This window comes from Acipenser ruthenus, chromosome 7 (genome assembly GCF_902713425.1).
Source record: "Acipenser ruthenus chromosome 7, fAciRut3.2 maternal haplotype, whole genome shotgun sequence".
In the NCBI taxonomy this organism is placed as follows: Eukaryota; Metazoa; Chordata; class Actinopteri; order Acipenseriformes; family Acipenseridae; genus Acipenser; species Acipenser ruthenus.
The window spans coordinates 39,800,428-39,818,088 of NC_081195.1; the positions used below are offsets into that span (position 1 = coordinate 39,800,428).

Below are 17,661 nucleotides of genomic sequence, written 5' to 3' on the forward strand. Positions count from 1 at the left end.
GCAATATAAAAGCCAGTTCCCTATCAGGTACGAAATGCCACCATTACCTAATAGGTATTTATCCTTAAAGACCATAAAACCTGAATAGATATACCAAAGCTGCACACAGTGCCTGTGATGCAGTTGCGCCCGCCCCCTAGGGCAGGGGATCCCAAACTTCCTCAGCTCAAGGCCCCCCAAAACATTCTGAATCCTGGCTGAGGCCTCCCACCCAATGAATCTGTATTATTATTATTATTTAGTCATTAGCAGACATCTTTATCATTTTTATTATTACGTAAATTAGCTGCAGACACCTTTATCAATTGCGATTTACATTTATTTTTAAACTTACATATAATGTACTACATATACATTAAAAGGGTAACAACATCACTACAAAAATACTTAGTCACGCATTATGTCTCACTGTGTGAGAAAAAGAGACATATGGTAGCTTAAAGGCAGACCAGTAGTAGTGCCAACGTTTTTTCTTGTAGATACTGAGCAGATCACCTAACTCTTATTGCAAGCAACAAATTAAATGATAAAACAAAGGTACGAGGATAAAAATAAAAGTAAATAATACTACTTACAAAGTACTCTGGGTTCTGCATGCCTAATGGGATGGATGCGCTTGGTAATTCCTGCACAGGTCATTAAATAGCGGTTTCAGGTTTGTATCGATTTCAGAATCAAAGGGATTTCAGATCCAAAAGAATTGTTTGTTTTCGAGCTCTGGAAAGTATTCACTGAAGTACTGTTGCAGATGAATCAAATGAGACACGATGAGTGGCAGGATGCTGCTGGTACTCATCCTGGAAGATTTAAGTTCTTCATGTAAAAGTGGAAACATTTCTGTCACTGCTTCTTTAAGTTTATTTTCCCAGAGAGCAATTTTTTTAGTGAATGCTCTAACTCTGTCTTGCATATTTAATACGGTTACGTCACGGCCTTGGATGCTTTGATTCAGAGCATTTAACTGTCCAAATATATACGACAAGTACGCTAGTTTCAGAATCCATGTAGGATTTTCAAAACAACTTGCGAGTTGGCTATTCTCTGTTGATAAGAACTGTTTCAGCTCAAGTTCAAATACTCGTTGCATGACTACCCCCCTTGACAGCCAGCGTACTTCAGAGTGTTTCAGGGGCCTAGCTTTCATCAGATTCACAAGTTTTATCACTTCTTGCAGCAGCTGGTTAAACTCATCATCCATACATTTGGCAACAAGTGCTTCAGAAACCGCTCCATTTGACTGTTATACTCTGTTGAGTTTTCACTGTACATGTGCAGAAGTGGAATGTTTTATTTTATCAACGGGGAGGGGGGGGGAATATATCTAGAAGTTGAACGAAAGAAATATAACATTGTTTTTTTTAAATCGTATTGCGAGAAATTCTGCTTTATATTAAATTGTAGTCTCATTATGTAAATTGCATTAATATAGCTGTTTATCCATCCATCCATCCATTATCGATCTGCTTCTCCTGGTGACGGTCGTGGCTATAGTTGTTTATTTAAATTGTAATTGCAATTCACCCCGCTTTTTCTGATAATTGTACATACTCTAAGCATAAAACAAACAACCAGGGACATTCAAAGTACATGGCTCAGTCTCAGTGTACTTGCTTGCGGGATACAGCCCCCATTTTTTACCCTCTCATTTTGGGATTTCCGTTCAAGCACTCTAGTAATTGTGTTCCGTTGCTGCCACATGATGAGGCCCTCTAATGTGGTCAACTATCCTTTTTAACATAGTCCAGAGCCTTGCTGCAAATTGTACAGAATAACTTCCCTCCATCCACATGAAGCACATCTTTTCCAAATTCTTTTACGCGATCTTCAGGCGTAACCATAGGAACTGGTGGAAAGTGAACAGCTCACAGGGACGAAGCGCAAAGGGGGGTAATCGGAAGTATCAAGTAATTTCAGAAATGAAAGGTCATTTTGGAAAAAAACACAGCAATTTCTGGAAATCGCTGGCCCTAATTAGAACAGTGCAACAAAAAGTTATATCAATTTTTTAAAATTATTTTTTGTGCTATAGATTTCAAAGCAGATGCCCTTCAAACTCTCATCAATACTAACATTGTTATCTAATACATATTCATCAGAAAATTTTCAATCACATCACTCATATACAGGGTGATTGATGTGGTAAACATGCTTAATATCTTCCACACTTTAGGGTACTCGTGTGTATCGCTGTTAAATGCATTATTATCGGTGAAGTGTACTTCATCAGCAGAATAAATCGGTTCTTTACAACCCCTTATAACATCAACAAATAAATTAATACTCTCATCTCATTCTCTGTAGCTAGCTGGCATCCATTTTTTAGTCCCAGCTGTGCTATCTATGGATGGGCCGGTCTGACAAGCACATTTTTTAGAGACTGCTGCCATCTGCCAGCAAAATTCCACCAAGTATAACCCCCTCACTGACATTGCCAATAAGCTACTTTTATTTCTTAAATTAAAAATGAGAGACTTGGGCTTCTGTAGATTTTAGTGAACGTGAGAAACCCTGCACTTGCTTTCTGGAATCCTTCTGATGGGATCCTTCCGATAGGATTCTGGAACAATATGTTCCGGAATGGTACGTTTACACTTGTAGTATGAAACAGCAGGGGGTGCTTCTCTCAGGACAAGAGTCTAAGCATGCATTCTTTGCAAACTATTGATGTGCTGACGCTGTGCTGCAATGACAAAATCATCGAGTGCCATCATTTGAAAAAAAAAAAAATCAAATTGATTTGCAGTGTACACCCCTTCCGTTATGGTACAGGCTGATTATGACCCTTACACAAATAGCAAGTATGTTTTAAGTTACACCAAAATAAAATGAAAAACAAGACCATATTTGAATTTTTTCAATTTAAGGAATCATTCTAAATATGGAACTGACAAGCGTTACACAGCCCCCCAGTCTACACATCGAAAAATGTAAAAACAAGTGCATTTAAAAAAAACCAAAACATATCACTTACTGTTATACAAATGTATAGAAATAAGTTGCATTTACTTATTCTGACTTGGAAGTTTAAAATGTTTTCTTGCTTGTGTTTATGAATTATGGGAAGGTAGCACTGTGATGATGTTGCTGGTTGGCGTGCAGTGCCCGTTGGGTATTTTCTCCAATCTTGCCAAAATATTTCCTCAGCGCTTTTACACTAGTAAAGTATACTGGAATCCGTCCTCTTGTCCTCTCAGTCCGGAATACGAACTCAACATTTGAGATGATAAGAGGACGGATTCCGGAACGCGTTCGGTAGCGTTTACACTACTAGAATATTCCGGAATAAACGCACCTCTTGTTTGCTTTGAAGTTTTAACAGAAACCAAATAAAGACAGTGAATCAATATAGTTGTAATACCCTGTTTATCTGGGGTTGTGGATCTTTCTAACAAGCAGGGCTATGGGGCTGAGATCCAGCCTCCCTATGAATTTCACCACGTTATGCAGTTCTCCTAAGTTAACTAATGACTTTGTTATATGATTTATACTACCTGAAAAAAAAAACAGAGGACTTTTGACAACCTATTTAATTGTCTGCAGAGTAACATTGAATAATATGCTGTTTATTGTGTCCAGGGGGAAGTTCCAGTTTATCTGCACGTTTTTTTCCTGACTTTTTACACTTATTTTAAATGGATGTATGACTTATGTATTTGTGAAATTGTAATTATCTGAGTGTGCTAACCCCTGGCATCCTCTATAAAAGAGGGTTCTCAGGTTGCTATTTCAGCCGAGCACAATTAAATAAATAAAACAGAACTCTTTACCTCTATGCAACAGGAAAGGGATGTTCATTCTAAAAAGGGGTTCAGATTACAGCAGTTTCTTTTAGAGTAAGGGCTAAGCCTTCAAGCAAATAGGCTAATAAAGGGAAATTAAAATAGGCTTTTACTGCATCTATTTTTATCAATAACTCCTTTCAAACAAATATGAGGAAAAAAGTTAGTCAACTGTTTATAAACCCTCTTTCAAACTTCAATAGGATAACCGAATTGGAAATGCAACATGCCACCTAGGGGTTGTGTTATTCATGATAGATATTGCCTCTTAGTGGCTGTTAAGTAGCGACTTTAGGTCAACAGTCATAATCCAGGAAATGTGAAAATAACCAGGCAGAGCTAGGTGCCCGTAAATCAAACAGGTTCTTGACAGCTTATCGCATGCTTTCAAACGTGATGTCCTGCTTTTTGTTTAATGCCTTTGTGTTTCCAAAGGTGCAATGGAAAGCAGTGGTTTGGCAAGTAGATATAGAATCTGGTTATGTAAAAACATTTTTAAAATATATTAATTTATGTTGTGTTGCTTTTCCTTTTCCAGACAAGCCAGTCTCAATGAAGCAGCTGAGAAATATTATCGACTTGCAGCAGGCCTAAGACCTGATGTAAGTACCCAGCTAATAGCACCTATTACTCAAACTGATGGATTCCCAGCAATTACAGACTGGGTGGTACATTCATTACCCATTGGAAGGTTATTGCCAAGAATGTAGATCAATAGCCTTCATTGTAAGAGATCACTGACTAGTAGATAAGTTATGGACCAGATTCAAATTTATTGATCATTATAAGATTCCTGTTTTTCCGATCTAAGACTTCTAAGTGGGTGAAATAATTTTTAATGAGAACAATATTTGAAAAAGTTCAAATAATGACAAATACAGCTATGGCCAAATGTTTTGCATCACCCTATTGAAAGAACTAATTTTGCTTCATGAAGTCAAATGAAACCTGCAGAATAATGTTACGTTAACATATTGAATTACATACTGCTTTGTAGTTTTCCATATACTTAACATAAAATTGACTTTTTTTCTTTTTTTTATTAGTCTTCATCCTAAAATTCTAGGTGATGCAAAATTTTTGGCCATAGCTGTTTTTTTTTTGTTTTATTTAGGAGACTGGTGCTGTTGCATTTTCCCTTGACATGTTAAAGAAATCCAACAAACTGTCATCATGTCTCTCAGCCAGCACTAAACCAGAGATTGTATCTTACATTTACAATAGTTGATTCTATTTGTCGCCTTGCAGCCTAGCTAAGTGAATCCTGCATCTCAACACTGACTGTGAATTTACATTGCTTATGACTTTGATTAGTCAGGGCTTATAACCTATTGATTATAAAACCACATTAGTGCAATATTTTAAATAATGCACAAATGCATTTGTCTGAAATATTTAGGTTCTCTAAGTTCAGAATCCAACTTTTCCAATAATACAAAGAGTTACTTGAGTGTTTATATATAAATACTGTTACAAAACTCTGAAAATGAGTTTTGAATGGTTTTAATTAATGTGTACACCTGCTATCTAAACCATCAATCTGGAGAATAATACAAGGATACAGCACAGTAATGCAATACTCATAGTACTAAAATACATTAAAATACATTCATGCAGTTTGCTCAGTCATTCAGCTTCCTTTGGCTTGAAAAGAAAACCTGTGCTTTGTTTAAAACTAAAATGTTCCCATTAAAATGGCCTGTACTTGCTTTGAAATCTGCGTCACCTTTCTGGATACATTTGTTTGCACAGTAATTTTGCCTTCTCCATTACCAGCACGCTGCTTATAGGAGTGCCTATCTGGTTGCATTATACCCATGGTTGAGTGATTGCAATTTGGCTTGCAAGTCTGTTGCTGGTGTTAATGAGCGCGTGTTTCCCATAATAACTGACCAGTTATTATGGGAAATATCAACTGGATGAGCCCATTGAAAAATTGCTCCCCAGTTATTATATATATATATATATATATATATATATATATATATGTGGATTAGTTTAAGTTGTAATCATATAATACCTTATTTGAATTCAAAATCATGTAGGACCCAACTGTATTGAAGTAATGTATTTATTTATTTTTTAAAAGGTTCACCCAAACAAGTTTTTGCTCAAAAAAGCCAACTTCCCAAAAAATGTGTGTATATATATATATACAGTGCTCCCTCGCTAACGTGGGTTTCGGGGGACGCACAATATGAGTGTTATAACCAAAGAGCGTTATAAACGGAGGAGGGGGTGGGGGGCGCTGCGGGACACAACAACACACATCTGACTAAAATACAAAATAAAATCCCTCTCTATAATGCACATATAGTGAAGCAAAAATGTAACTTTCCGTGAATTAACCATGCATAAAGCACAATGTAATCAACGCTATATTAAAAAAAAAAAAAAAAGGTAACATCCACACTTGTAGATCATTTTAATTAGCAGTTTTTAAACTATAAATAGCCTGGCTAAACGGCGGTCGGGTGTTCAGTTCGAAACGACAGACAAGCAAACCAAGTGAGAGAAGGAGAGCGGGTCGGGAGAGGGGAAGAGCGAATGGGCTCGCCCCAGGTTCAGCTGCCGGAGCGAAGCTGAAATGTCTTGTCTCCCAGAGAAAGCTGCAGCTCCTCTCACAGCAAAAAAGTAAATACATTAGGAAAGATAACCCCGTAATAGGCCTAATATTTATTTAGTTATAAACGAATGCTGAATAAGGTGTCTGTTATAAAGTGCCAGCGCAGCTTTCCTTCAGTTCAGATACTGTATCAAAAGGGAGAGACAGAAACGGAAGTTAGACTGAGAAGTTGTTTACAGTTTGAACAACACCGGTACTGTATTTACTGTAGAAATATTGCATGAATCGCTAGCATAGGGACATGCTGTAGGAGCGTTATATCTGAGGCGCATTGTAACCGAGAGCCTTATAGCGAGGGAGCACTGTGTGTGTGTGTGTGTGTGTGTGTGTGTGTGTGTATATATATATATATATATATATATATATATATATATAACAAACTACCATCTGTTCTAGAGTTACATTTAAGCAGAATGCTTAAGTGGAATACTGTAACATTAAGCTACTAAAAGGTATTGTAGGGGGGTTGGTTTTAAAACCTTAGGGAATTACACTTTAATCTTTCAGACTAAAGGTCAAATTATCTGAGGAGACAAGTCAGAATAATCAGAAAGGAAATGACCCGCTTACCCTGAAGGTCACAGTGAAGGCCAAGTGGAAGTTTGTTCTGGGAGTAACCAGGCTGTCCCAGGTCTATGTCTTCACAGGGCTGTATTGTTTTAAGCACTGTTTCAAATGCAATATCCAAACATTAAAGGAGGCCTCATTTTAGTTTTGCCTACACCAAAGAAAAGAAAAGAAAATAATGTATAATTTAGAAATGTTTTGTTTGTTTTTCTCATAGACTTCTTACCAGGTCCTTTCATCATGCTGTATTGGGGTATAACCAGTCATTTGTTATGTTATTGTTGCTGTTAAGTGTAATGAGTGTTTATTTATTTACAACACATGCTGTGTAATGTGTTCCGGGCTTGTCCAGGAAATGCATTTCGCTCTATGCTTTTAATGTATAAGTATCTTATAAAAAAAAAAAAAAAACTCAATGGCAAATGTTTTGAACTGAGGTTTTTCTCAATTTAATAAAAAGTAACTGCGCTATAACGAACCCCCATGGGTTTGTTATATCAGGGTGTTCATTAAAATAGGGTTTTGCAATTTGCTGCATCAGAATAATGAAGAAACACCCAATTTGAATTGAACATCAGTATATAGTACTTTTATAAAGATTTCTTCACAGTGATCAACATTTAAATGGTATGTTTAAAAGAAAACAGTGAAGAAATGAAAAAGGAAAGAATATACACTTACATGCTGAATACATTAATTACATGTCCTTTCTCTTGAAAGAAATATGGCGGGCAGGCAACAATTGCATACGTCATGCAAGATTCATACTACAATAGGTTATCTTTGAATTAGCCTTATCTTTGAAAAGGGCAACCATTGTCTTTGTTTTCACTGAGAGAAAAACACATTCACACTGGAGAAAGTTCAGTGTCAGTCAGTACTGAGATGGTGGTATCCGGGTCAATCCTGGTAAGTGATCATTCTAATAAGGCTAATTTCTATTGACAAAATCGATTAGATAACTACTGTACACATGATGGAAATATACGTGTTTTCCCTTGGCTTGCCATTTATGAATGGCTTTTGCAGTTATACGATTGGCAAGTAATTAAACTCATTTTTTATTAATGTGGCATCAAATCATTTCAGAGGCATGCATTCCTGCTTCATTCTCTTTTGGGCTTCATGCAGCTGCTTCTAAGAAAGCCACTAATATACTGCACATCTGGTGGTGCTCTAATTCTGGCATGCCTGGAAGAGGCTCTTTTGAGGTTTCGCCTGAAGTGCATTAAAACAAACGCCACAAGAATCCCAGCATTGGGGTCCCACCATCTCTTGGTGGATTTGTGTGCCCTGACTGGAAGTTCTTGTCCTCCCAGTGTGGGATTTATACAGTAGTTGTGCTTGCGAGGGGGTTTGTGTTCTCTCTGGAAACGCTTTTCATCAGTTAAAGATCTGTATCAAACACTGTCAGCCCCAGGTGTTTTCATTTTGGCACTTCAAAAAAGCTGTTTTGAGTAAATCTTGCAGAAGAAAAAAAGCACACACACAATACTTGGTGAGAATTGTATCTCCAGGCCAAACAAATAAACCCTGGTCAAGCTTTACCATGATGGATAGATTAATTTACCATGATGGATGATAATCAGAAGGACAGTTGCTGCAGAAGAGCTTGGAGTCGGCGGAACAGCACGTCTGGACTGCCTCGACCAAATTAAAGGGGTTTATTTGTATTAAGACTGACCAAATTATGTTGTGGACATATGTGTATTTAGATGGGAGGTTAAGAGTTGCAAGTGTGATCGACCAGTGGGTCCATTAGTAAAGTCTTGCACACTGACTATTCCTGTACTTGTAAGTGAATTGCAGATACTGCTGTCACTAGTTCCTCATTTTAATGCACTTCATGCCTTTTATTTAATATCTTTGTGTGGTTTTGTATGAGGATTTTTTTCTATGCTTTGTATCCCTTTGGATCAAGGACTAGGCATGCATGTACACCCACAGGAATTGTGAACATATAATCATAGGGTCTAGAAATGAAGGCTTTAGACCGGTCATGTTTGTATAAGATCCAAGAAATTAATTTGATTTTAGTTCAAAGACTTGTTCTTTCCCAAGGGGGCTGTAATCATCAAAGTTTGTTGTTAATTGCCTGGGGAACTGTTCTGATCACATCTATCAAGGATTTGCCACTTGAAATCTGAAGTTCCACACCCTTATAAACTTAAGGGCCTAGATTAAATAATGCAATCACAAGATATATTCTGTTTATTTGACTGGCACTTAATCTAAAAGTTTGATCACCCTATCCGGAAAAGCCAACCCTCCTTTCCTTTGCTCATTTTAACAGTACAGCTGGAAATAAGGCACTGAGAACCTTGAGCTGAAGTTGTAACTCAAGCACTGCACAATTGGGCTGTCAGTTAAGCTCAAAATAGCATTGGATTAATAGGGCACGCAAAATATAATCATTGAAATAAATATTGATGATTATACCACCCATCTACATTTTCATCCCCCCCCCCCCCCCACAGAGGGGCATACTTGCAAAACATTTTCAAAAGTGATTCGCTGGTAGGATGGGACCAGCAACTAGATGCTAATTAACATAAGCAGGAAAAGATGAGCACGCCCACTGCTTGTCTGTGGCAGAAATACTGTAATAGCAGGGCAGGGCGTTCGGTGCAGTTTCGTAGATAAACTTAAATATTGTTATTAACTATGCACATTACAAAAATGTAATTATTGAATCGATTATCCAGTATTTATATCGATGTATATAATGAGGAATAGAATCGATCAAAAAATCGATTTTTGATTTAATCGTAGCAGCCCTACTGCACAATACCTGAAATAAACTGTGGGCACATTTGTTACAATTATGAGAAATTTCCAAACTCTGTTTTTGTTTATTCTGCTAAACTGGATTAAGAAAAGAATGGGAATTTGACTGGTACCAAGTCAGTTTTAATGTATCACTTTTTGCTGCTATTTATTTCTTTTTTTTGTTCCCTGAAAACATACCTTAGTAATTTTTTGAAAAGTTTTCAAATATTCTCAATGAAGTAAAATAAATAAATAAATAAAGGGCAACTGGGCTGTCCAAAGAATGGCTCGCATGAAAAGTTTCAGGCATCTGCGTAAATCTACTGGCTGGTTGCAGAATTGATAGCCAGTGTGCTAGAGGGTCACGTTCAGGTGAGAACTGTGGCAAACCCTAAACTCTGTTTTGTGCAAGCTTAAGATAAAATGAAGCTCCAGCTGCTGTCACCAGAATAATCAACAAATTCAGCTGTGTACACGTGGCAAATGATTTTCCCATGAAACAACACTCGCCGGTCCCCACTACACTTGAGTGATCATTTAGTTGTAGAAGGCACACATTTGTTTTGCTGAAATGATAATGCTTTATTTTTGTATTGTTGTAACCCCATGTTATTAACCTCAATGGAAATGTTGTACTTGGCAAAGAGTAAGAAAGTACCGTATTGCCCACAGTAATCACAGAACTACTTAAACATTATAGGGACAGATATATAGACTGGACTGGACTGGACACCGCTTCTAGTGAATACAAAGGACCAGTTTTATTGGAAATAAAACTAGATAAAGGAAAAATAAAAAAAGATGCAACAACTAAACTAAGGTAATACAGCAAGGAAAAATTAACTAAACTAAACAGCACAGAAAGGAAAATGTAAACAACAACACCCCACTCCCAATAGTTGATTAGCGATCCAGAGCAATCTATGGCAGATTATTATTATTTATTTCTTAGCAGACGTCCTTATCCAGGGCGACTTACAATTGTTACAAGATATCACATTATTATTATTATTTTTTACATACAATTACCCATTTATACAGCTAGGTTTTTACTGGAGCAATCTAGGTAAAGTACCTTGCTCAAGGGTACAGCAGCAATGTCCCCCACCTGGGATTGAACCAACGACCCTCCGGTCAAGAGTCCAGAGCCCTAACCACTACTCCACACTGCTGCCCTGACTCCTTTAAAGGTTACGACCACATCCCTGACAGTTATTTAAGATGAAGGTTAGTCTTAACGGGTATCGTTAGTAACACAAATATTTACTTTTGTTAATATTTGATAGTCAAAGCATCGTTAAATCAGTCTCATATAGATGTTTTGGTTCAGAACGCAATTCTCACTCTTGCGAGATAAAGACGCTCTTCACATCCAGACAACCTTCCGAGAATTATCTACTATCAAGACAGCTACTTTGGATTCTAGCTTGAAACGCAGAATGGTAATTGCCTTGTAAAACCCATATCAATGTATATAAATCACATACAAATAAACAGTTACTTCATTAACTCAAAGCATGAATTGAAAGCAATAATACTTTTCTTACATTCTACCTCAAACAAAACTTTAATTTTACTTTAAGGTCTGTTTATTCTTGAGTTCTTAAGGATAAAAACACTATGTGTTGACTACTTAACAGACTTTCGCTGGCTCTTCTAGCCAGTCCGTATCGCATCAAAACAGGCGCTCAAAGGCTCTGCTGCAGGCAAGGAACGTTCAAATTCCAGGGTCTGTCTTCCTTGCGTTGCGTCTCCACACCAGGGGACGAAAGAAATGATTTTGCAAAAACAAGAGTCATTAACTATTTAGGTAATCCACCGAAACAGCAAATCCTCCACACGACATGCACACTTCGTCCGAGTGTATCTGGGATATTCCACCTCAGATTCCGACACTGCTAGCTTAAAAACAGACTGAATATTTGTCAAGTTGTCAAAGGTCAGAGCCTTGTTCTGCGTGTCAGGGAGCCCCAATTTGAAAGTTGTGCTCGTCCTTTTCTAATCCTCTTCTCACCCCGGTGATTGAATAGTTTGTTTATTTGGGGCTGTGCCCGAGTCCACATGGCGTGTTTTCCCATTGGCTATTCTCGTTCCAAGATGTTCCAGTGTTCTCAATTGTTCCGCTGCTGAATTTATGAGATGGACTGTTCTCTGTCCATGGTTTTTACCTTGTGGAATACACCCCTGGCGCCACAGGATTTATTCAGTGATGGTAAACCACTTGTCCAGTATTTAGTTTACGACTCTTTTTAAAAGTATTCTTTGTCAGTGGGGGAGTTCGTGACAAGAAATCAAGCAGACACAGAGAATGGTTTAGGGTGTCCTCGGCTCACCGCGCACCAGCGACCCCTGTAGTCTGGCTGGGCGCCTGTGGGCTTGCCTGTAAACTGCCCAGAGCTGCGTTGTCCTCCGACGCTGTAGCTCTGAGGAGGCTGCATGGTGAGTCTGCAGTGTGAAAAAAGCGGTCGGATATTGTCAAGTAATAATAATTATAAATAATTACAATATATATTTTTTTCTTTTAGTATCCAGCTGCCTTGATGAACCTTGGGGCCATCCTCCATCTTAATGGAAAACTACAAGATGCAGAAGTATATTACCTCCAATCACTTCAACTCAAACCAGATGACATCATCACTCAGTCCAACCTTCAAAAACTGTGGAACATCATGGAGAAACAAGGGCTAAAGACCTTGGGCACATGACACAAGCATTGAAGTTGAACATTATCCATGAAGGAAAAACAACATATAAAAATAAATAGAAGCCACATGGTGGATATCATGTGCTAATTTGGCCCTCTAAAGGTGTTAAAATAGTCCCCCCTAATGAGATGTTACCATGGGATACAGTATCTGTTAAATTAACTGTTAGACTAGCAAGAGCCAGGAACCGTGTGTAAAACGGGAGCACTTAACTTGAAGCAGGACATTGCTGCATACTTGAAATCTGGTGGTAAAGCTGATATAGGTTGGCAATCATTGTTTGGTTCTCTTGAGACCATTAACCATCTTGGGAAGGTGAAAGACCGCACAAAACATCGAGAGCTGAAATGAAACCTCTAGGTGTGTGATAGTAAAATTAGGCTTGTGTCTGTAATTCATCTCAAAAGCTGTGGTTTCGTGATGTCAACAGATAGCTTGTCAGTTTGATGGTTTTCATTGGCATCACAGGCAACATGTTGTGAAAGACGTATTTTGCCAAGCCTTTACACTAACACTTCACTTACATTAACAACATCAAACTACCACATTGGCAAGGATTGCTTGTGACAGCTCTCTTCATTGTACTCCAAACAGTAAACAGCTGCCGTTACAAGGAGAGCTGTATTGAGAAAGCGCATAATCTCCTTGAAAAGATTGAGGGACTTGAGAGTTTTCCAAATTATTATAGCAAGGAAAGGAAAAGCATGAATCTCCCAAATTATTATAGCACAGAAAGCAAAAACAAGAGTTATCCCTTGTAGAAAATGATATTCCAGTTTGTGTCACAAAATTACCTTTCACAGACATTGGATAATGGGTATCAGACGTGTAATATGGAAACAAATCAAAACTTTGGCATACAATTACATTGTTAAATTCAAATAATAGTTTGTGGCACAACTGACTTGAATTTAACTTTAAATATTTTATTGCAGCCTAACAAACTAAAAGTGGAAGTTCTGTATGAGTATCAGTATTAAAGTAATAGCTAAGGTAGGTGTTTTACTGTTTCTTTTATTAAGTCATGTTTGTAACCTCGGTCACGCTTTATTAACAGTTTGTTTAACTGTTAACAAACAGCTAATAAACATGTTAATGTAGCTTATTTATTTTCTGTTAACTGTTAGATAATAGTATATAACAGGCCAGCTAAAACTGCAAACACCGGTGCCCTATGGATGATCAATCAAACACCAGAGCCCTATGGATGATCAATACCCAGTCGATCATATGCTTGAAATCAGTTCAAATTGTTACTGTAGTAATGTTTGGCAAATTAAATCAGGTTTTTATTAACCCTAACCTAACACTAACACTAACCCTTAGCTAAAAATTAACAAAGTTTGTTAACAGTTAACAGCCCTTAAAATAAAGTGTGACTGTAACCTCTACTTGAAACATGACAGTCAAAAATAACCCTGTGGGTTTAAATTGTAAAGGAATGGACACTGTTCAGAGATATAATATTATTGAGAGTGATTCTGCCTCTTAGTTTACAATCACTTAGATAGAAATAACATGCATTATATAGCCATGTTACATTTACTATTAACATTTGATACTTACCAGTTCTTACACTTTGTACTGTTTGTCTAAAGATTCTCCAGTGGTTTGACATGGGACTAGACAACATGGAAAATAGTCCTCAAAATTCGTACGATAAAACAACCTTTTTTGTGAAGAAAGGAACTCATTTATTTGTTTGGTACATATTTTTTTCACAAAATGGTTGTTTTATAAATGAGAAGAACTTATTAATACCACTACAAATTATGAGGTTTGGTTTGGAAAAAAACATTTGAGACAGGAGGTATGTACAGGAGATTTGAGTAAAAATTATTATTTTTTCCTATGGTCGGGTGTTGCAGTCAAATTTGACACAGCACCCGCAATATTATTTACAAAAAAAAAACAAAACATGAATACAAGGACAAGTTAGACAAAAAATGAGGGTATTGTCATTTAATTTAAATATGTATTAAGTCAGTTACAATGTTGAAAAAGGTATATGTAGGAAATGTACCTCTGTACTCACACACCCAAGCAATGGGGGTTGGCTGGGCCTGTGAAGCTGAAGGATTGACCTCTATCCTTATGCAGAATATATTAATGTATAGTTTGCTTAAAACTTGACTACAGTAGAGTCTAAAGCCACAACTGATTACAGTTCTAACCAAATAGCTGTACAAATGTTGCACTCATTTAATAATTCACAAATCATAGAACTATTTTGTGTACGTAAGGGATTCTTTAAATGTATTTTCTTTTTCATTGTTATTAAATCCTTATATTCCTGTGTATGACAAAACACTTTAATATATAAAAAGGCTGCATGAATTGCAACCACAATTAGTCAAATTGATCAAGGGCAGTGAATCTTCAAGGTGGGATCAGAAAATATATATATATTGAAATGGTAACCCAACATTTAACTTATTATGGGATTGCATTGTGCTTTGTGCTAGCTGAATGGCTGACGACGTGTGTAATTATCACTTTAGATTTGTTTATATTTTTTGTTTTTCTTTTGTTATTCTTGCTTTTTAAAATGTTATGTTAAACTTTAACATCCCTTCCTGATCTGTTAACAGAATGTCCCCTTGATTACAAAAGTAACCAATTTTGCTTTGTTTTCATTACAACAATAGAACTCCATTTGATAGTGTTTGAGCTGCAGTTTGGAATCGATGGTAACCAAAGTCAAGTTTGAATTTGACTTTGGGTCCCTGTTGAATTTCCCACAAGGGTGCCCTTTGGAATGCATAACCTTGGTATTATGTGAGCAACTGTATATAATACTTTCTACTGTATTTATATACCATATTCACTGGTGTGTGGTACTATGTATTATACCCATAAGTACAAAGAGCTACAAAAACAATTTCTTTGTATCTTACCTCATATGTATTGTCATTTATTTTCAGAGCTATAAAGAACAAAATGTACCTCCCGCTCCTTGTAGATATTTCAATGCTGCAGCCCTGCAGGGTTCCTGCATTCTGCTTCAAGAGGTCACATGAAGCAAAGCAGAAACTTGTGAACCCTAGGAAAAGCAACGCTTGGTTATGGTACTGAAAGCATGTCAAAGCGTGAGGCTTATTCAAGTTTGAATGTAAAACTCCCAGAAGTAAACCCCTCCGTAACTAATCACTGTCCAGACATGTGTTTTATACAGTGCACTCTGTTTAGAAGAATCACTGATATAAGCAACCACATATAGTGATCAAAATCACTGAGATACTAACATACTGATTCTGCACCACAGTAATCATATCGGTCCGCTTTTAAGAATCAACCACTTATATGAATCAAATCACCTAGAATGGATGTTATTCTTATAAACGGAGTGCACTGTAGTAGAAAATGTGAGATATATGAAGTGATGGCAATTAGGTAAGAACTATTTTGTTAGCTCTGTGTACTTTTATGTGTCTGTAGTGAACCGCTTAATCTTTCCATGCCAACCAATAAATAAGAAGCAAATAAACTGAAATTATGTAATCTCTGCATAGAAAGACCTTAATGTTTGTCATTTTTAGGCTTTATACTGATTTGGTTGGTTTATTGTACTTGACGGGACAACTGCAGCTTTGATTTTTCTTCAAAAAAGAAATGTTAGAATTACAATTCCCCATTGTCAACATCCAAAGTTGCCCTCTCAAGATTACAGTAAGCATGCATATAACGCTATAATTAGAAAGTCATGTATGCCCTATATCTAGAGATTTATTTGTATTCTCTCTCCTTTGAACTGTGTTTTGGTCGCCTTAGAGTTAGGTAATACGCATCTCCACAATTCTGTAATTTTCTACATCTAATGGAACATCAATAGTCTTCATGTGTGGCTGCATCAGTGGTTGCATCAATGTTGACACTGTGTTTTACATAGTAATCATAGCTGGGTCTGTCACAAAGTGAAACATTTAACCTAACCGGCGCTGTGGGCTACCCACAGTCCTGCTTCGATAGAACTTGCAAATTCTTCTGGTAGAGGAGCTATTTTAAATAATGTTAAGTGTTGCAATATGTGTCTGCTCAGGGATTTCAAATGGTGGCTTATTGCAGACAGTGCTTGAAGGAGCACATGGCAAGTTTACTAAATTTAAAAGTTTTATTTTTTGAAAATTGTTGTATTTGTATAAATTACCAGGATTTGTAGCTTTACTTTTGTAAGATATAAGCAAATGATTATGTGCCAGATTAGACTTTCCCAAATGTTCTTTTTCCACAATAAAGCAATGGTAACTTGCATTCACATTAAGACTGTGATTTTTCATTATGATAATATTTCTAACATCCATTACCAGCACATGCTTAGTACTGCTGGCATCTTACCACTTATTTGATTACACCTTTTTTATTTTGGTTCATAAGTAGGAGGTATAAGGCAAACACATCTGAAGTGATCATTCAGGGAATTGTGAAATTGTATCTCAGTTTGTGCATTCATATACTAGTACAGACTGGTAAGGTCAGTTTTTCAGAAGATTTTAATGAGCTTCCGTGAAAGGAAGTGTAACTACTAAAAATCATGTGGCAACAGTATATACCAGAACTCTTGTTTTTCCCGATTCAGCAATACAACAATACACCCAGTATGGGACTAATGTATTCCTTTAACAATAAAGCTGTCACTTTGCCAAATGCACATTTTCAGAGAGGGATAAACTTAAGATTTTTTATTTTTTATTGGTGGTTAATTGTTAACACCTAAATTAAAAACGATTTATAAAAAATAATGTTTTTCTTTGTAGCTGATATTGCATTACCTACTTATGTAAGGGCTTTTTCCAGGTAGTAAGACCACATTTTCTCCAAAAGTAGAACTCGGTTTGTGACACTCCCTCACTTTCCTTGCACCAAGATGCTGCATTTCCACATCCCCATGCCCATCATTGTATAGTGTCGGTCTGAAGGTCAAATGTCAAGATACTGACTGCAAATGTAAATGCAAACAGAACTTTTTAAAATATATAAATAATGGTATAAGTGGTACTCCACTCAACATGTGCAAAACTTTTACATATTTAAAGGACAGATGGTCAAATCTAATTACAGCTTTAGCTAAAATAGGACAGTGTCGGACTAGAGGAAAGTGTGTGTGTGTTGACTTAAATTGTGTAAACAAATCTGCTGTTTGTGTACAGCATACTGTGTGACACACACGGAGCTCAATATATATTTGAAATTCTTATTTTGCAATCATTTTACTGTT

General features: G+C 36.8%; 1 protein-coding gene across 1 annotated transcript in view; it reads left to right on the forward strand.

Moving 5' to 3' along the window:
* The window catches only part of LOC117415355 (protein O-mannosyl-transferase TMTC2-like), a 137,972-nt gene extending 121,098 nt beyond the window's left edge, over positions 1–16,874 (forward strand). The window contains exons 11-12 of the mRNA XM_034025592.3: positions 4,318–4,381; positions 12,267–16,874. Of these exons, the coding sequence (XP_033881483.1) occupies positions 4,318–4,381; positions 12,267–12,446 (244 nt within the window). The 3' untranslated portion in view covers positions 12,447–16,874. The remainder of the gene's footprint in view (positions 1–4,317; positions 4,382–12,266) is intronic.
* The last annotated feature ends 787 nt before the right edge of the window (positions 16,875–17,661 follow it).